This window comes from Cadophora gregata (genome assembly GCF_030347475.1).
Source record: "Cadophora gregata isolate MNR1 chromosome Unknown scaffold_2, whole genome shotgun sequence".
Taxonomy (NCBI): Eukaryota; Fungi; Ascomycota; class Leotiomycetes; order Helotiales; family Ploettnerulaceae; genus Cadophora; species Cadophora gregata.
In genome coordinates, this window is record NW_026695925.1 from 1,565,422 (window position 1) to 1,586,240 (window position 20,819).

The 20,819-nt window shown below is 43.7% G+C and overlaps 4 protein-coding genes across 4 annotated transcripts; 3 read left to right on the forward strand and 1 right to left on the reverse strand.

Annotated features, from left to right (window-relative positions):
* Positions 1–1,941: 1,941 nt before the first annotated feature.
* ONS95_007806 (uncharacterized protein) lies at positions 1,942–4,542 on the forward strand (the record flags this gene model as incomplete). The annotated part of the gene is made up of 6 exons (XM_058501326.1): positions 1,942–2,159; positions 2,229–3,281; positions 3,331–3,603; positions 3,732–3,775; positions 3,830–4,102; positions 4,154–4,542. 6 exons carry the CDS (start codon positions 1,942–1,944, stop codon positions 4,540–4,542), a joined length of 2,250 nt encoding a protein of 749 aa, XP_058362644.1.
* Positions 4,543–5,559: 1,017 nt separating this feature from the next.
* On the forward strand, positions 5,560–7,263 carry ONS95_007807 (uncharacterized protein; the record flags this gene model as incomplete). The annotated part of the gene is made up of 6 exons (XM_058501327.1): positions 5,560–5,741; positions 5,844–6,082; positions 6,131–6,230; positions 6,325–6,361; positions 6,436–6,854; positions 6,909–7,263. The coding sequence occupies 6 exons, from the start codon at positions 5,560–5,562 to the stop codon at positions 7,261–7,263; spliced, it is 1,332 nt and encodes a 443-aa protein (XP_058362645.1).
* Positions 7,264–7,972: 709 nt separating this feature from the next.
* On the forward strand, positions 7,973–9,753 carry ONS95_007808 (uncharacterized protein; the record flags this gene model as incomplete). Its single annotated transcript, XM_058501328.1, has 4 exons — positions 7,973–8,239; positions 8,292–9,045; positions 9,105–9,436; positions 9,496–9,753. The coding sequence occupies 4 exons, from the start codon at positions 7,973–7,975 to the stop codon at positions 9,751–9,753; spliced, it is 1,611 nt and encodes a 536-aa protein (XP_058362646.1).
* A 95-nt stretch (positions 9,754–9,848) lies between these two features.
* ONS95_007809 (uncharacterized protein) lies at positions 9,849–10,870 on the reverse strand (the record flags this gene model as incomplete). Its single annotated transcript, XM_058501329.1, has 4 exons — positions 9,849–10,327; positions 10,378–10,541; positions 10,595–10,636; positions 10,698–10,870. The coding sequence occupies 4 exons, from the start codon at positions 10,868–10,870 to the stop codon at positions 9,849–9,851; spliced, it is 858 nt and encodes a 285-aa protein (XP_058362647.1).
* Positions 10,871–20,819: the final 9,949 nt, after the last annotated feature.

Below are 20,819 nucleotides of genomic sequence, written 5' to 3' on the forward strand. Positions count from 1 at the left end.
GTGACTCTCTCTCTGGAGAGCATTATCTGGATGCATCTGGTTGAGAGTACCCTCAAGAGCCATGCAGCCGCTCCCAATCGTGAGAGCTGGTTCTCTTTGGAGCCCCCAAGCAAATTGAGGAAATCGCAAGTGGAGAGAAACAAATGTACTGTACCTAGGTACATAAAAGGTATCTTCTATGCGCAGTCTGTGCTTCTGCAATCTGCCGCATTCAAGTGTGGTTGCGGCACAGCCGCCGTGTCCCTGACCAGAATAATGATGGGGAAAAAAAGAAGCCAGTGGCGGTCGAGTCGTCGACATCTATGGAGGTTTGGGACAGTGTTGTGTGAAGAGGATCGAGCTGTGGAGGCTGCAAGGCTCGAGCTTCCAGGAGACATGTGCCTTTTGCCGGCCTGGTGGGGCCATTCTGGCAGTAGACCTCGATTCTCGCATGAACATGCAATGAGGAGCACCTCCACTCATCTTTGCTTGTAGGGACCAAGAGTTCGAGTTCTCCATCTGAGCATTTGATTTGATTGATTTGGATTTGATTCGAAGCGTCAAGCGCAGACTCAGATTCTGGACCTCATTTGATCCCCGTCTGGTGTCATAGTCCGGGCACTAAAGACGCTTATACGCGTCCCTCGATATCTGGATATTACAGTAGTAGTGGGCACTGGGCACTAGGCACTGGGCACTGGGCAGTAGTAGGTAAAATCCAGGTGAACTTGGTGAAGGGAATGGAGGAAGGGAAAGCCAGGGGCTCGCTTAGCCAAGTGTGCATAATTCTGGCATTTCCCAAGAAGGGGAGAGGAGGGAGGGGAGGGCAGCCTGCCAGATCAAACGTAAGAAGTGTCGGATCTCTTGGTTCATCCGAATATTGAAATCACTCTCATCAACAGAGTGCCCGTTGATGATTAATTCTTTGGCTGCCTTCGCTTCAACCTTGAGCCTGCGCATTTGGAGTGCGAGTTACTAATCGACCATCGACACGCAGGCTCTCTCTTTCTCTCACTCAAGTTTCCAGCCTTTCCTTTTGTGTGGAGTTTCATAGTTCTCGTGTTCATTCATTGCCGTGCAGTGCTGAGAGCGAATCAAATGCTGGCAGGCGCAGCGTTGGCCAGGGGAACGTGGATCTATTCTGGTTGCAGCTAAACGACCAGCTGGATTCCAGTAGTCGGGAGCCTCCGGTGTCGAAATCGAAACGGCCCTGTCGACGCCAGGGAACGGCTGTCCCGCTGCTGGCGTCTCCACTGCACCTGCTACTGTAGGGACCAGCGGTGGTGAGTGGCTGATACTGGCTGTTGATCCCTTCCATTGCGATGGCGCTGAATTGGTGGGTTTCGTGTGGGCCCGCCCCATATCTTTTACCCCTGGCATACTTCGTATGGGCCTTCTTCGTTCGTTCGTTCGTTCGTTTGTCGTCGACTCGTCGTTGACCCTGCCGCCTGCCTGCCCTGGCTGGCTCCCTGGGGCTTGAAGATCTGACCTTGAAGGCTTGACCCCGAGTCCTGACTCCTCCGTACCTTTCTCCTCACGCTCCGTCCTTCTTTGCTTGGGTACATCATCGCCTTTTCCTTTGTGTGAAATTGACACCACTGTTTCTCGTCTGTGCAATTCGTCGTTGCATCCAATCGTTCAGTCTTTGTCTCTCGTTTTCCATCTGAGCAGAGGTCAAAGAATCCACCCCAATATTGACCCATCTCCCACCAACCGCGTTATTTTTGGACCTTTTCTTCGATTCTTCTTTCCAGGTAGACCCTTGGCTATTTTGCCCATACAATCCCAGCACTTTTCAATCACCGAAAGAGATTCTAGATTTTACAATACATACTACGACACAGCTACACACAAGGCAAGGAAGCGAAAGAATAGAGGATAGACCTAGAGCAAGCATAAATCAGAATACCCGGGGCCGGAAAGAGTCGACCCAATCGTTGCGACACCGTCGAGTTCGACAAAATGTTACGGCCATATTTCATATCACCAACTCTTTCCTTATTGTTACTTGGAACCCTCTCCGGCAGAGGTCTTGCAGATCAGATTTTGAAGACATCGGGCTTCAGCGAATGTCTAGCGGGTTCGAACATAACGGTCCAAAATCTCGACATTCAGTACAACAATGACGCGAAGTCGGTCACCTTCAATGTTGCGGGAACATCTCTCAGGTCTATGAATGTGTAAGTAATCCTTATCGCTACGGAACCGTTGCTTCTGCGTGCCCTTGTACTTACTTCTTCTTCCCCTAGGACTGCGACTTTGAACGTTACGGCGTACGGGACGAAAGTGTACGAAAATACCTTCAACCCTTGCTCCTCAGATACATATGTTGAACAGCTCTGTCCTATTCCCTCTGGTACATTCTCAGCCACAGGAACACAGCAGATTCCTCCTTCGTATGCTTCCCTGATCCCATCGATTGCTTTCAGCGTGCCCGATATCGCTGCACAAGCTACGCTTGAATTGAAAGCTCTTGACACTGGAGACAATGTCGCTTGCATTACCTCGACAGTGAACAACGGCAAAACCGTCAATGTCCCGGCTGTTTCCTACGTGGCGGCAGGAGTGGCTGGCGCGGCATTAGTTCTTACTGGCATTTCAGCAATCGGGGCTGCGGCTGGCGGAAGTACGGCGGGAGTTGGCACTATGAGCCCTTCGTTTACTGAAGTGATATCAGTGTTTCAAGGATTTGCTATGAACGGGATGATGTCTGTCAACTACCCACCGGTTTACAGAAGTTTTACCAAAAACTTTGCCTTCAGTGCAGGTCTGATTCCTTGGAACGCCATGCAGACATCTATCGACAACTTCAGAAACGTTACTGGCGGGAACTTGACAACGGAGAGTGTGGAATTCCTTCGTAATGCCACCCTCGTTTATGGCGATGGATCGTCAGTTTCGAAGAGGTCCTATGAGCTTCTAAAGGCTGGATTCCTTCAGGCTCGGGACTCTTTGGAGACTAGTGTCGACTCCTCGCTATCCTCTGGTATCGATTCATCAAACTCTACTTCCACTGTCGAAACAACTGTAAATGGCATCAAAGCTTATGTTGAACAATTGTCAATTCCTTCCGCTAACACATTCATGACGGTACTACTGATTGTGGCATGCGTGGTGGCTGCGATCGCTGTTGGGATCCTGCTATTTAAGGTCATTTTGGAGACCTGGGCCCTGTTTGGATCCTTCCCGAAAAGTCTGGTTGGATTCCGAAAACATTACTGGGGCACAATGGCTCGTGCAATTGTGCAACTCATCCTCGTACTCTATGGCATATGGGTGCTCTACTGTATATTTCAGTTCACGTGAGTGGTATCTGAGTATTCGTTCATAGTTCATGCTGACTCGAGATAGGCATGGCGATTCTTGGGCTGCTAAACTTCTGGCAGGTCTGACTCTAGCCCTTTTTACCGGTGTCCTAGCTTTCTTCAGCTTCAAGATTTGGCATGCAGCCAGAACACTGAAGAAGATGGATGGAGATGCTTCAGGATTGTACGAAAACAAAGACTTTTGGCTCAAATACAGTCTCTTCTATGACAACTACAAGAAAGACTTCTGGTGGGTCTTCGTTCCAGCAATCATTTACATGTTCGCGAAGGGCTGCGTCTTGGCAGCAGCTGATGGCCAGTGAGTACAACCCAATCCCCTCTTCTCTGTAAAGCTTCCGCAGGACTTTGCACTACTAGACGTCCCGAATTTGTCTCTATAGATTTGAAATTTCCTGAGTGAAAAATGCTAATTCTACTTCCAAATAGTGGTTTGGCTCAAACCATTGCGCAACTCGCCATTGAGGTTTGCAGTAAGTGTTGAGTCCCATGAGTATGTTTCTGAACAAGAATACTAACCTAGTCAGTGCTTGGCCTACTCATATGGAATCGTCCCTACGAGAGACGCTCTGGTAATGTTATCAACATCGTCATCCAAGTTGTCAGAGCACTCTCAATTGTCTGCATTCTTGTCTTCGTGGAGGAATTGGGCATAGCGCAAACAACTCAAACTGTGACTGGCGTCGTGCTCATGGCCGTCCAGTCTGGTCTGACCGCTATCCTGGCTATCCTGATTGCAGTCAACGCCATCATCATATGCTGCAAAGAGAATCCCCACCGTAAGAGACGCAAGGAGGCTGGTATGTTTGGTCCATTGTATTATGCAGAGCAATCATTCTAACATCTGTCAGAAAAACTCAACCGAGACCTTGATAACCTCACTCCACTCGATGCACGCAACTCGCTTCTTATGGATCCTGCGAAAGCTCCGCTGTCGTCTGATGTGTATCCATCTGACCGCAAGCACAGCGATGACAGTTTCTTGAACGAACCTGCCAACCCGTACCGAGGTGCAACACCCATGAGATCTTATACCACAACGACGCAAGGATCACTTGCGCCTCAACTAGGAAGACCATTCACCCCAACCTCACATAGTCTCTACCAACCCGACACCAGGGAGGACCAAAATCTGGTGCAAGGAGCAGCTCCGCTGGGAGGTATTGGAGGGAGTCCGCCTCGACAGCCTGCGATACCGCAGCTCCCCGGCTATGGGGGGTATAGGGGCGTTGCGTACTGAAGTAGGCGGCACTACCTGCAAATTTAACGGATTTTCTTGTCGAATTCTTTGTCTGCATTAGCGTTGTTTGGGATATTCATTGTAGATTGTTGTCGATATTGCCTGATAGGAAGGCAGGTTGTAGTATATCACTATGTTCGTCCGACATATCCGGTCCTTTCTACGGATTTTCGTTTCTTTCACTTGTTCATTCTACACTTTGTTCATGAAAGGTGCACGGCCAAGAACAATTACTCGGCATGATCTGTCTTACCTCTCATGGGTCAGAAAATGAGCCGAGTTCTGTAGCAAGGAACAATCTGATGCTTTTGAAACCTTCACTATTTGGATAGCGACTGACATGGCCTAATGTTGTGCTTTAGGTAGGTGAAGTCTGTTGCTACATATGCAGCAATTCCTCGGTCGCATGCGTGGGTAGGCATGCGGAGTATTTCATCAATCACCTGCAGGCTGTGTTCGTTAGCCGACCGAGGCTCTCATCCTATCGTTCTACAGCCTTGTCTGCCAACCCATGCGCCCTTATCCTCTGTTGCAACGCACCCGCATCGCACCTTTGCCTCTAGGTACGTTCCAAGCTGAAAGTGGTCAGGAACACAGGGGTTTTTGAGCCTCTGGAGTGGAGATGGCCATGGGACTAATTCATGATATCTTATCCAACAAAAGCGTCACGCGCACCCTGGTGCGTCATACACAAGCTTCTTTGTCCTGCGACTTCAAGATCTATATTCCGATGCGGGATCCCCTCGGTGGAGAGTCGTATTTTTCACGTTTTCTACGATTGGCTGGCCCATTTATGAGTCGCGCGGTGTTGTCCGCTGCAGGACCTTCTCTCACTCGGTGAGGGAAGGGAAGGCAACAAAGGACCTCGATCGAGTGTGGGCGGCACAAGGCAGCCTGGTTCCAATTGCGCACTTGGGCGGCTGCATACATTGGTGATAAGATCTTTCCCCAGAGAATTCCAAACTCCTTCTTCATGTTACCCTCGAGCAGAATTTCTGCGTCGCAGAAGACCAAAAAATGGCTACTCGGGAATCGCCAAAGAAATGTTCCTCCGGAGGAGAATCATCGTTGAATGCTGTCATGAGAGCTCCAAGCACAACTACACCAGATGTTGTGGTACTTGACTTCGTCAGAGAAGATGTCAAACCGAAAGACCTCATTGACCCAAGAAAAGATCTTTGGCTGTCTACTGCCGACGGGTAAGCTGCTCTTTCCAGTCAGACGAATATACCGACAGCCTGTTTCTGCGCATGCACTTTGAAAGTACCTTCTTTGAGCAAAAAAGCTAACACTGCACTTAGTCGCTACTCCTCTGCCATAATTCCTGTACGAGTTGGGCCACATGCCGAGACCTTCCCTATACACAGAGATATCTTGTGCAAGTCGGAATACTTCAGGAAGGCATTGGATGGAGAGTTCAAAGAGGCAGGCGAGCAGGCCATTGATTTGCCGGAAGAAAACCCAGACATATTCAGCTTCGTAGTCGCATATCTGTATGAGGAGAAGTTTTCGCCGATTAAGACGATGTCTACGGTTCTAGGTCGGTCGACATGGAGTGTTTGCTTGCTTTCTGCTGATATTCTCACAGTTGCTGATGTTGACAAAGGGAAGGGCAGAGAGGACAGTAACAATATAAACTCGGAAAGCGATGATGCGACAGATAGTGGTGGAAGTGCCAGTGATGAGAGGTAAGAGCGTCCCATATGTCCTTCAATGTTTTGGCCTGGATGAAGCCATTGTAAGATCGAGAGGATTTTCCATGACAACTGACAGCTTTCTTAGTACCAGGAGTAGGAGAAGGTTAGAAAGTCGAAGACAGGTAGGATTACATCACCTTGCCTTTGTGGCTTCTGTTATCTCTATTTCTGTAAATGCAATACTAACAATGTTCAGCGTGCGTTCGAGCAGTCTTTACGCAAAGAACCAGGCAGACACCGTCTCGGCTGTGGGTGCCAAGCTTGCTTCTTAGACACGATGGGTCCTCCATGCTGGTCCTGCGGAGCACCAAGAAATCCCCCACCTCCTAGACCACGACACTATATAGGTCCTCCTGGACCTATTGTAGTTGGGCGGAATGGCTACCCTCGGCCCCAACAACCAAGGCCGCGGGAAAGAGAACGTAGGAGAGGCGCACGTCCACCTGGGGAGCCCGTCACACCTACCGAAGACACCGCACCTGAAGAACGAATGTCCCAGGAAGACATCAGAACATGGTCACTGGCGTATTCTCTAAGTATAGATGTCTACGTGTGTGCCGAACGGTATTTGATGCAAGACTTCAAGGTAGCCATATCATCCTTCGTTGTTAACAGGTAGGTCACACTTCAGCGTGATATTTCTTGATATTGACATTGACAAACCACTAGCTTTGAAATAGCCGGCGTGGATGCTGCTATACCCGCCGTCCTAAAATCCTGCCAGAATCTCCAAGCTGGAGTCAGTTCGGTGGATCCGCTCCTCAGAAAAGTCTTCGCGAGAGTTGGCTTTCTACAGGCGAGGCTATGGGAGCAATTCCCTGAAGAGACCCAGATTTTCTTCACCGAGAATCCGGACCTCGCGATCTTGATCATGAAAGAGATGGTGCAGAGGAGAGAGGAAGACAAGCACGACAGCCTACCACCTATGGACCGACCGGTACTTCCGCCAACTCCTTTCGGCGGCCAGGAAGATGTTTTTATCCAGGGGCCAAGACCCCGAAGGAATGCGAGACATTATCGCTAATAGTATTAATTGGCAACGGACAGCTACTTTGGGATCGATAGGTGTTCTTGTGATCTACTTGTGTGGATTTCCTTGCAATCTTCAAGCATTTCTGTTTTGCTTGCATCTGCAGATTATTTTGGGCGCATGATAGCTTTGTGGTGTTATAGATCGAGCAAACGTGGAGTTCTGATTTGGTTACAGATTTGAACGTGTGTTTTGCCAAAGCACTATAACTTTACATCATCTTGCAGAAGGTCAAGGTTGCAATCCATGATGAATACGTCCAAAAGACGGGTTGTCCCTCTTTTCATAATCATTTTCTGCCTTTTTACGTGGGTCGAGAGGAAATTAATTTGCATTGGGTTCCGGACAAACTGCCCCAGCTTCGGGTGATCAATTAGCGAGCTGATCATCCCTCCCAGAAATTCCACCGTTAACCAGTCTCCATTGCCTCCAATCCTTATTCGAGATTGGACGAAATTGCCCAATTCCATTTACCCCATTTCAGGTACCCCATAGTTTTGACTGGGCACCCCGCCTTTACCCCGGCTTGATTCATTTTGGCGCTCAATGACATGTTCAGTGCCAACACTATATATACATCCTCCTGTTCTAGTAGAACGAGCGCAGGAATTGCTAGTCAAGTGACAAGAGCTGCTCCTACAACACATCCGTTTTCCACCTTCCATATAGACTTCATTTCCAGACTTTGCGTTGTCAATAAGCTATGCCAAGAATCTTCGTCATATTGCTGGTGCACTTGCTGTTTTTCTTTGCCTATTCCGCACAGGCACAACAAGTGTCTGTGCCACTAGACTATGGGACTTTCAAAGGTGTATATTCGTCAATGTATGACATAAATTACTGGAGAAAAATTCCCTACGCCGCTCCGCCAGTAGGAGAGAACAGATTCAGAGCACCACAACCACCTCTTTCCGTCACAAATGGGACATATGACTCAAACCAGGATTTCGACCTCTGTCCACAAAGAACTGTATATTACTCTCTGTACCATCACTGAAGCATTACTTACAAGTACATCACAGGTTAATGGCTCAGAGGACTGCCTCTACCTTGGTCTTTTCTCCCGACCTTGGACGCCCTCCAAACCTCTCAGACCAGTCGTGATTTTCTTCCACGGCGGTGGCTTCATTAGAGGTGGCGGACCATTCACCATCCCACCAGGAGGCTACCCAGTCCTCAATGTCACCAATTCCACAGATCTGCTCTTCATCTATCCCAACTATCGCGTCAATGCATTCGGCTTCCTACCAGGTGCTGAGATAGCCTCATCTCCAACTTCGGATCTGAATCCAGGGCTACTAGACCAGCGAGCCGTTCTAGAATGGACCAGGAAGTACGTGAAGCAATTCGGCGGCGATCCCAAAGATGTCAGTATTTGGGGTCAGTCCGCCGGAGCGGGCAGCGTCATTGCGCAAGTCCTCGCGAACGGAAATGGAAACACTTCCCCCCGTCTCTTCTCCAAAGCTGTAGCTTCCTCACCGTTCTGGTCCAAGACCTACAGATACGACTCTGAGGAATCACAAACCGTTTACGACACGTTCGCGAACTTGAGCGGTTGTGCTGGACCTGATTCCTTGAAGTGTTTGAAGAGCGCTGATTTGCAGGTTTTGAGGACTGCGGCACTACAAATTGCGAGTTTGAATGAGTTTACAACTAGCACTTTTACATGGGGGCCAGTTATTGACGGGACATTTTTGAAGAGGCCATTGAGTGAAGTGACGGAAAAGGGGGATTTGGATATTGATCTTGGGTTTGGATTTTATAATTCGCATGAAGGTATATTTCTCTTTCTGTATCGAGCTTCGTTTCTGAAGGGAGATGCTAATTGTGCTTAGGAGAAAACTTCATACCGCCTGGGCTCGCCAACGAAGTCAGCTCAGGAGCTCCAGCTTTCAACTCTAGCAGCGCATCTTTCGACGCATGGGTCAAAGGCTTCCTGCCCAAATTCTCAGACCGCAATCTCCGACGTCTGAAAGACCTGTATCCTGCAGTGGGTTCGACAGAGACTATTTCAAACTACAACACCACGTATGTCAGAGCCGGTCTGATTTACCGAGATGTTGTTCTCGCATGTCCGGCGTATTGGATGGCGAGAGGAGCTCGAAAGAGGAGTTACGTGGGAGAGTATACGATTTCGCCTGCTAAGCATGCGAGTGACACGCAATTCGTAAGTCTTCGATTACTTTAATCTTTCAGAAATCAGTCGCTGACGAGATGATCGAAAAGTGGAACCAAGTCAACGCCGTACAGCAGTCACAACCACTTATCTACAAAGGCTTCACAGGTGCCTTTGCATCTTTCTTCCAGAACAGTGATCCCAATAAGAACAAGCTTACTGATGTAGATCAGCCAGGAGTACCTGAGCTCTGGAAGACGGGGAAGGAGTTCGTAGTGAATAGTGATGGATTCCAGAATTTGAAGTTGGATGCGTTAGCGAAGCGCTGCGAGTTCTGGAAAGATGTCGGAAAGTTCGTGCCAATCTAAACATAACAAAGAGTAGCCTAAGTGATTTCATAAGGCGAAAAGATAAAGTCTGTTACATACTCCTATATTCTGAATGTTCTGTCACATTGAATTTCTTACTTCAGGAAACCCCCATTAGTCTTCGCCAAAATCTCATCATAATATCCCTGAAACGCCAGCCATCCCTTCTCCGGCGTGCCTACCTGTCCGTAAGTATACTTGGCTTCCTCGTCCCCAATCAAAATCTTCTTATGTCCACTTCCCGCACTTGCAGCATCAACAAGCAGCTGCGCATGACACGTCTTGTCCAGACTCATAAACCAGAACGCCGCCTCATCTACACTATGTCCCACCGTCAGGAGTCCGTGGTTCTGCAGGATGGCGGCTTTTCCGTTGCCGAGAGCGCTGGCAATGCGCATGCCTTCTTCACGGTCGAGGACGACGCCGCCGAAATTATCATAGACGGCATGGGAGTTGTAGAAGCGGATGGAGTCTTGGGTTATCATGTCCAACTTTCGCCCAAAGGCAGAGAAAGCTTTGCCATAGACGGAGTGGGCATGACATGCTGCGTGAACATCGGGGCGAGCCTTGTGGACTTGAGAAAGATTAGTCACTTGAGATTAGAATTTAGATCCGGAGGCTTACTTTCGGAATGGATTGCAAATGCTGCCGCGTTGATAGGCTCATCTCCGATAACGACATCGCCGTCTTCGTTGACCAGGATCAGGTCGGAGACGCAGATTTGGGAGAAGTGTTGCGAGAGAGGGTTGAGCCAGAAGTGGTCGGTAAGAATAGGGTCTCGGACTGAGCTGTGAAGTATCAGAAATATACATTAAATGGATTATTAGAATCAGAGACTTACATATGCCCTGCAACACCTTCATCAAAACCTCGCTCCGCGAACCTGAGTTTTTGTTGGAACTGACAACGCGCAAGCTGGGGAGCTTGTATCTGATCAGACTTACACCCGAAACGCAGCAGCGAGATGTTGCTTGCGGTACAGTCTCTCTTCTTCTAGGCTCTCAAACTTAGGATACGATCTGATCCTGAGCTTCTTACCCGAAACAGTCTTTCCAAGAGCGCCGACGCTGGCATTTCCGGAGGATTCGTTGCTGAGGGTCGTTGCTGCTGGAGCCATTCTGTGATCATGGACTTGGAAATACTTTGGGGCTCAAATGTGAACGATGGTATAATTTTGACAGCTCTGTACAAACCTAGTCACACTTATGTTGATGTTGTGGAGGAAGCGGGCGTGGAGATCAGCGCGGGGTATTTTTGAAAGGTGGGGGAAGCTCCGGAGCCGCGCGTCGCCTCGTTTGATCGAACGCTTCTCGCTTGAGTACTCCAGGTTTACATCGGTAAGCTTTATCCCGAGGCACTTCACGAAGTCTTGAATACCAATCGTAAGTGGAAGTGTGCTCAAAGAATGTGCGTTCAACTACTACTTTGATCAATCAGGTGCTGAAAATTGTAGAGCTGCCATGAGGGACAATAGACGGGAAGGAATAATCCATATTTCATGAAACCATCAAGTGACCTCGCCAAAGTCTGTCCTAAGATACGAGTCCAACTGGGCTCTATAAATAAGTCCTCGAGCCTAGGAGAGACGTCAAACTCGCATTTACAAGGTCAAACTATATGGTCGTTCGACAGTCTGGCCTGCTCTTCTTTTTGGATTTTTGAGAAGCAATGATTCTACTACCAAAGACTGTCTTTCCGTCAGCAAGAGACACCTTGCAACACAATGGACTGAGTATTTGAGTAATAGCAGTGAATCCTTCTCCAGATGAGAATCATAGGCTCCTCAGCCCAGCCAAACTGCACTACACGCTTGGGAATATGCTTACATGCGGAATCCCTTGGGTCATCATCGGCTTCTTTTGACAACACATCAGGAACGAAATGGACGTGTACATCTACTTACATTCCAGGAAACGAATGCCGCCTCGAAATCGCCAACCAGACCTCTTTTTCACTTATTTCTCTCTCGACTTGATCCACTGAAGTCTGTGGCGTACCTCTGAGTTTCGCTCGCTTCTCTTGGTCGACCTCATGTTGGCTCATCGCTCACGGAAAACTAGCTAGCACAAGCTATTTGACGTCAAAAGAAGCCGTTGCCATGAAACTGCTTGACGCTTCGATGCAGACTCGCTTCTACCTTTGAAAGCTTGATCAAAAATTCAACGGGACCATAATGAACACTTGGTAACAGCACTAGTTATCTAGTGTTGTAGCATGATAGGCTAAGCGAGATCCAAACACAATTTGCAGCCTGGACTGAAGTTCAAGCAATCAGAAGATTAATCAAGGCTAGAGGAGGCTCCGGCAGGCATTTCCAATTGCGCTGTCAAAGCATTACTATTATTACTCTTCCTCACTTGGCGAAGAGAGTAGAGTGGGACTGGCGAGAGCTTCTCTCAAGCTCCTCCGTCTGGGAAGCATTTCGCACAGGGAAAATAATAGCTAAATTGGAACCATCTCCATGAATGGAACATGAATGCAGTATGCCAAATTATGTAACCCACAAGGAGTATCAACCCGATGCCATTTTTGAGCTCTTCCACCTTGCATTCCCTGACCATTTTGCCATTTCTCGGAAACTTGAGGCACGTGCCGTCGGCTGGACGGCACGGGGGCTCGGGTTATCTCATAAATCAGACCCTCCTTGGTGATACATTCGCCCACCCCCCCTAACCGACCCAATTAGAGTGGCTTAAGTGGGGGCGGGCACGAATTCTCACCGGAGGGTCTGAGGGAAAATGGTAGTATTTGAGGGTCCTGCAGCAACTTTTGGTAAGGGAGAGTCGTCATCTGATAAGAATATTAAAACAGGTATATTAATACCTTAGAACTATCGGATTTTTATAAATAAAGGCTTATTTGAAAGCCCTTGTAATTCTCTATCTTTTAAGCTACCCCTTAAGTTATTTGGATTAGTAGTTCCCTGTAACAGTCTGGTATTTACTCGCTGTAAATACAGAAGGCTGCAGTTGATCTCTGATGATCGAGAGGTAGGTATATCACGTAGACAAGAAGATAGTTACTAAGTATCAGAATACTATTAAAGTTAAGCACGAAGCTCCTATCTAATAGCAGATGTGCTAGTCTTATATAGAACTTTCGTTCGCCTTAGATCCCTATAGGTCCTATAATCCTAGGCTCTAGGAACCTTAGATCCTATAGTTCTAAAAGCACTATACTATCACGTGACATATAGTCCCGTGATTTCGTTCCTAGTTCTTAGCTTCTCTATGTAGTAATACTACTAAGCCTCAGGGCTAAGACACACGTGATACTCCTTCTAAGTGCGTTCATAACACTATCCCCCTTCTTACCTAGCGTAGTCCCCACGCTTAAGTATACTAAAGGAAATACCGACGACGACCTATAGCCGTCTTCTTCTTTCATTATATTCTCCAAAACTACTAAATATAAACAAAAGATAGCACTTACTAAAACAATCAACTCCTACAGCTCGCCTAGTATACCGTGTTCCAATTATATTCACTACTATCACAATTACGTAGTCCTAAATAAAAAGTCCTAGAGGTATAAGGAGTATATCTATCGCAGCGTGAAATACGATACTCTTTAGGTTTCTATCGATAACCTCCAAAGTCTTCGTATAGAGGAAGATCGCCTGAAGTTTAAGAGAGATATAGCCTTTAAGGCAGCTATAGCCGGCCTAGCTCGCGTCCGCGAGCTCGAGTAGCGCTAAGCCGAGCTTCACGAGCAAGAGAGAGAAATACTTCGTCGTGATCTAAGAACTCTAGATAAGTTAGACGAGACTAAGGCAAAAGAAAGAGTAGAGAAAGTAGAGGCGCGGGAAGTAGTAAAGAGGGAGAAGTAAGCTTCTACTACTTAGCCACCTATACTACCGCCCGCCGGCGACTCCTCCGAGTTCCACCTAGTTAATAAACCGCTGCCTAACTTTAGGAACTCCTTCTAGGAAGACCTAGGTTTCATCAATAGAAACTTCGTAGTAACCTAAGGCAGTAGAAGTTAGACTTAGGTTCCTAGGTGTTTTCTAACTATAGGTACCCCTTCCACTTAATCAAATATCATGTTTTACTATAGTAGTTCTAATAGTCGAGGATAGCCTCTACTTCGTATTCAGCGTTCAGATTAACTAGTTATATTTCAGTGATAAGAGCAGGCGGTACTCCTAGCGGTACTAGTTCGAGGAGAGATATATAGAATACCGGGTAGATATTTATTATTTTTAGTAGAGCTAGTTAATAATTAACTAGTCCCTTGACTTTAGTAATCCTAAATAGTCCTAGCTTTTTATAATCTAATTTATAACTTAGTCATTTAGTTATAATATTCTTTCTAAGTAAGTAGACTTTATCTCCCTCCTTAAGCGTTAGTCCTATACTACGCTTTCTGTTATAATAGATCGCAGATCTCTACGCGATAAAGAGAATATCAGCTAATAATTCTTTATAGAGCTATTTAAGCTCACTTACCTATAGTATAGCTTCTTACACGGTACCCTGACCGGCTATTAGTAGGTTATATACCGTGGGATTATACCTATAATTCGCGTAGAACAGCGATACTCTAATAGTCTTTTAATCCGCGCTATTATATACAAACTAGGCAAGTAGGAGCAGTTGCACTTAGTCGTCCTACTTATAGTTTATATAACACCGAAGATAAGTCTCTATTATCTAGTTAATTTGTTCTATCTATATATTAGTCTAAGGATAGAATATAGTTAATATTTTCTGCTTTATTCCTAAGAGCGTAATAAGAGTTTTCTAGAACTTTAAAGTAAAGAGCTTATCTCTATCTAAGATAATCTTATCTAGTATTCCGTAGCTTACGAAGATTATTCTAAGGAATACCTGCGCTATTATAGGCGCGTCCTATGTTCTAAGTACTAGTACTATATACGCGTACTTTATAAACTTATCCGTTATCACATAGATTAAGTCATATATAATTCCTATAACTAGGTCTTTTAAGGGTAGTAGCTCGACCACAAAATCTAAAGCGATTAATTTCTATAGGTAAGGTAGTATTATTAGTAACTTTATAAGCTTATACGAAGTATAGTGTAATACCTTATTCCGGATATATATATCGCACGATACTACTATATCTTTAACTACCTTCCTTATACCTAGGAAGTAGTATTCCCTAGATAGCCTAGATAATATCTTAGCTACCCCTTAGTATCTATAAGTAGGTAGCCTATACTAGTACGTAACGAATTTAATCCTATCCTTAGTAGGTATATAGATTCGTTCTTAGTATAGAAGCGTACTATCTAAAGTAAAAGAGAATCCTTCGCCTAGCTGCTTCTTCTGTTTAGCTATAACTAGGTCGTTAGTATAGCCCCTCTAGATTTTCTCAGCGACCTAGCCCGTTAAGGCCAGCTATTAGTAATTAACTATTAGCGAATCACTATCCTTCTGCAGTACAATATAAGATTCGTAAGTTTTATTTACAAGATATTCTAGTTTTCTACTTAGAGTATCAGCTCTAGCGTTTTCCGTTCCTTTAATATAAGAAATTCAAAGTTTAATAGTAAAGAGTGTTTTATACTATCGAACCTAGCGTCAGTTTAATTCTTTAGTAGTTATAAAGTAAATAAGATTCTTATAGTTCGTTAGGATCTATACTTTATAAATAGCGCTCTCAAGGTAGACCTTCTATTCACGTACTATATCCATAATTACTAGTAACTCTTTATCGTATATATTGTAGTTAAGTTCTACTAGTAATAGTTTCCGCGAATAGTAAGCGACTAGTTACTATCTTCTATCCTCGCCCGGTTAGCTAAGTATAGCTCTAATAGCATAATCTAAAGAATCTATCTCTATACATATTTCTTTATTAGGGGTAAAGGAAGTGAGTACTAGTTCCGCGATAAAAGCCGCTTTAAGTACCTTAAACGCTTTTTATACGCTATTAGACTAGTGGAATTCCTTATCCTTATAAGTTAACTCTGTAAGTAGCCCGGCGATTTTCAAGTAGTCCTTAATAAATCACCTATAGAAGTTAGTAAACCTGAGAAATAATTATACTTCCTTAATATTCGTAGGCCCTGTCTACTTAATAATTACTTTAATCTTTTTAGGATCTATAGCTAATCCTACGATAGTAACTATATAGCTTAAAAAAATAACCTTATCCACGTGGAAGTTACACTTCTCTAGTTTAAATAATAAGCAGGCGTCCTCTAGCCTCTAGAGAATAGCTATAATATCCTTTATATATTACTCCTCTGATTTAGAGTAGACTAGTATATCGTCTAAATAGCATATATACGTTACGTCTAAGTAAGGCTATAAAACATTATTAATCAGACGCTAAAATATAACTAGTACGTTAGTTAAGCCGAAGGGTATAACTGTATACTTATAGTAACTGAAACAAGTGCGAAATACTATTTTCTCTTCTTTACCTTTAGCTATCCTAACGAGGTTATATACTTCTCTTAGGTTAAGCTAAGTGAAAATCTTAGCTCTAATAAGTCTATCTCGCAGCTCCTTAGCTAATAATAATATATAATAATCCTTCTTTATAGTATTATTTAATCGATAGTAGTTGATATATATTTATCGTCTACTATCTTTCTTTTCTACGAATAAGATATTACTCCCTTATAGAGATTTAGACTCTTAGATAAATCCCTTCGCTAGGTTTTTATTAATATATTACTTAATTATTATCAAGTCTATCGCTAAGTATTCCCTAAGTAGTTAGAATATCAGCTTAGTACCTAGTTCTAACTCAATCTGATAATCGTAGTCCTAGTGTTTTAGTAAGGCCTCGATACCTCGTTCCTTCTTAAATAATACTATAAACTTCTTATATACTAATAGTATATCCTTTATTAGTAGACCCTTATCTTAGTATCTAAGCTCTTCCTTAGAAGTAGTACTAACCTCTCGAATACTTACTACTTTTATTCCCGGTAGATAACAGTAGTCTTAGTAATAACTAAACTTAAGCTTTCCTATCTACTAATTAATAACAGGGTTATACTTTTCTATCTATAGTAATCCTAAGATAATATTATACCTTCTAATCCTAATAATATTAAATTAGATTATTTCAGAGTATCTAGCGATACTTATATAAACTAGAGCGGTCTAGACCTCGATCAGTCTATTAGAGGCGACCTTACTATCCGCTAGTACTAGATAGTATCCCTTATCCTTTACTTTAGTTAATAGGTAATACTTAAGTATAATAGTAAGAGATATAAAGTTCCCTTATACCTTAGAGTCTACTATCGCCTAAAGCTTAACTCCCTTAATTTTAACCTCTAATATAAGATATTTATCTCTAATAGTAGTAAGTTACCGTATATAGAAATATTCCTAATATACACTATAGTCGAGGACACTTTCCTATACCCTTCGATTACTATAGCTTAAGCTAACCTTATATACGAGCCCTATTCTAAGTTTAGTGTATATTACTAGGTTATATATCTTATAATAGTACTAGCCGTTATTATTAATATGGACCCATATCCTATTATATCAGTTCTTAGCTATGATTTCCTATTCCTTGCCTACCTCTAGTAGCGCGCTAGTGTTAAGGATAGCGGTATTCTAGAGTAGTAAGTGCTATATAAAAGTTGTTAGTCCTTCTTAGCTACTAGCTATTCTCTATCCGATACGCTTATAGTCTTAGTAGACTACTTCGTACCTTGCCCCCTATAGTAGACTCCCTAAGCTAATAAGGCCTAGTTCTTAATAAGTAACCCTAGTAGCTATATTAGTCTAGTAGCAAGTGTTATAGCTAACTTAATACAGGCTCTCTTCTCTTTAAGTAACTTCCTAAGTTTCACCTACTCTTAGTCCTGAGAGTTCAGGTTAGAGTAGCTCTAGTTCTAGAGCCTACTCGGGTTCTTAGGCCTTCTCCTCGCTATTACTTAGTATTAGCTCTATATCGTTATCTAGCCTAAAGCTATCGTTATCTTAATACATATAGTCCTTAAGGGGCGTGCTAATAATAGTCTACTCGAGCTAATCTATAATACTCACGGAATCTCGCTTACTATTATCAGAATCGCCTAATTAAGTATAAATATAATTCTCCTCGAGCTCGTCTATAGTTATATATTAATACGTCACAGCGAGTTATTATATTAGTTTATTATAAGAGCTACGTCCTATTACATTAGTATATTTCTTATTTATCCACGACTTCTTTTATTAATAAGAGCTAGCTATATAACTAGGGAGGCTACACTCGAAGCACAGCTTCTTTTCTTATCGCTTACTTATAACTTTCTTAGATAGCCCGCTGTTACGCGACTTTCCTTAATAACTTAGCTTCCGGAATATTATATTAAGTTCTATTTCCTAAGGGTAGAATAGTTTCTTATTATTACCTCCTCTTCCTTAGTATATATACGTTCCGGAGCGGTATTAGCCTTTCTTCTTAAGTGCTCTCTTATAGTTTCAGTTATTAATCTTAATAGCTATTTTAATAAGTTCTTATAAGTCGGTAAGCGCGTCCGATCTTACTATCTTATCTTTCACTCTATCTTTCAACTCTTTATAGTACTATACCCGAAGAGTATTATTATTCTAGCTAGTCTGATTCACGAATTACTAGAAAGCGGCAGTATATATAGTTACTAACCTGATCTACTTTAGGTTCTGGATATTCTGTTTAGTAGTATAATTCTAATTAATATCGCTGAAGACACAGTTAATCCTATACTCGAAACCTTCGAAAGTTATAAAGATCTTCTAGGATTCCTTAGTTATTACTATAGAGACTCTCCTATCCTTAGTTCAGTTCTAAATATAATCCGAGAGAAAAGTCTTAATCTAGTTAAAAGCAGATCCCTAGAGAAAGAACAAAGCCTAAAGGACTTTATCAGTCTCTATAGCGAACTAGTAACTATTAAAGCCCGTATAGAGCTTAACCTACGTAAGGTATACTCTAAGCTTAGATCGGTCTCTGTTATAAAGATCCAGGGTAGCGATCTTAGGTATATTCTTTAAGTCGAAGACCTTAGCGAGAGCCGAGTAGTCGTTTAATAATCCTTTAATAGAGGATATATTATCTTCATGAGTTAGTACCTCTAACGAGAAGGTGCTTAAAGTGTAATAGTCTAGTATTTACTCACTATAAATACAGAAGGCTATAGTTAATCTCTAATAATCAAGAGGTAGATATATCACGTAGATAGGAAGACAGTTACTAAGTATTAGAATACTATTTAAAGTTAAGTATAAAGCTCCTATCTAATAATAGATATGCTAGTCTTATATAGAACCTTTATTCGCCTTAGATCCCTATAGGTCCTATGATCCTAAGCTCCAGGAACCTTAGATCCTATAGTTCCAAAAGCTCTATACTATCACGTGATATATAGTCCCGTGATTTCGTTCCTAGTTCTTAGCTTCTCTATGCAGCAATACTACCGAGCCTCAGGGCTAAGACACACGTGATACTCCTTCTGAGTACGTTCATAACATTCCCTTAAACTTTTGAAGTATTCTTAGGAAGTCAATTTGAAATATCACCTATTCTTTAAACCTGAAATACGCACTCGATAGATTTTTGATTTAAAAACGTAAAATCGTTCTAATTAGGTCTCTTATGAAGACCTACTTTACAGCTTATTAATAAGTGTTGTAGTTGTAAAACAGTCAAGAGGTTTCCGGTTAAATCAAGAGGTTTTCTTTAGAAATATTACCTACTTCTTTATCCTGAAATGCGCACTTAACGGATTTTTAATCTGTAAACGTGAGATTGTTCTAATTAGGTCTCTTATAGACAGATAGTTTATTATTTATTAATAAGAGTTGTAGTTGTAAAATAATAAAGACGTTTCCGGTTAGACTTTTACTAAGTGCAGGTAAGAAATCGATACCTTAGTCTTAGCACGTGTACTTCGATATTAAGGAAATCGATACAGGTGAAAATAAATATATTAATTGATAGAAAAATAAATTATCTACTGTCTATAGTGTACCCGAAGTTATATAAATAGTTATGTGTTGAGTTATTAAAAAGTAACTGAAGAATTAAAGTCGGCTCGAAATCAATCTCCATACAAATTGGCACTATTTTCCCTCAGACGCTTCGCAGCCTTCAAACGTGGACGCACTGACTAAGCAGCCTAAAGCGGTTAGATAGGGAGTCCACGTAGAGAAGGCAAGCGAAAGTGTCTGTCTGAGATAAGGCTCGGGCTACCTAGCAGCATCACTAGTCAGGAACATTCAAGATGAAGTAGCCAAAAACAGCAAAGAGTGACAATGCAACTCTAAATTGTTTCTCTCAAGGATCGTTCCCTGCTGCGGTGGTGTCTCTCGCGTTTGCTTTCGTGAACTCTCGTTCCCACTGGAAAATCGGAACTCAGACAAAGTAAATTTAATATGGTGGTAGAGTTTGAGCATTTTGGTAAGTGGTTAGCATTATTCTTCTCCTATTTGCTGCACAGCTTCAGCCTTGTCTGCTCAGCTCCGACGCCTTGCACGCCTTACGCGGAGAATACCACGCTGCCCGTCCTGTGGCTGCCTGCACTCTGCACCGTCCGATGGGAGCAGCGACTTTCAATAACAGAAGGTGACCGATGAGTGGTTTCAGCGCGTAACGGTGCTTCCGGCTCACCCACAGGCTGCTGTACCGAGTGTACCCAGCCCCAGTTCTCGGTTAGTCGGGGTTATTTTGGCACGCACCAGGAACCAGATCCTCCTAGCAATATGGCTGGCGGTGATCGGGCGCCCTGAGCAAGCATCACAGATGACGCCAACAGAAGTTAAGACGGACGACTTTTGCAATGAACCCACAGAAAAGCACGAAGAGGCCAATGCTATGCAGCTCATTTCGATGCCTATTGCCAGCCGGCGCAATCTCAATTTCATCCGTCGATGACGCTGGAGTCAGAAGCAGGAAGATGGTATCAAGAAGTCTTTGTCTTGCGTGCTGGCCAGGCCAGTCAAGGTTGCGGCTTTGGCAGGTCGCGAATCTCCCTTTTGGGACACGACTCGGTGAGAGCGAGGCAAGTTGAAGTGAAGTGAAGTGAAGTGAAGTGATGTGATGTGATGTGATGTGATGTGACCTGCCCGTCCTCAGTGGAAACATGGGATCTCGTCTCGCTT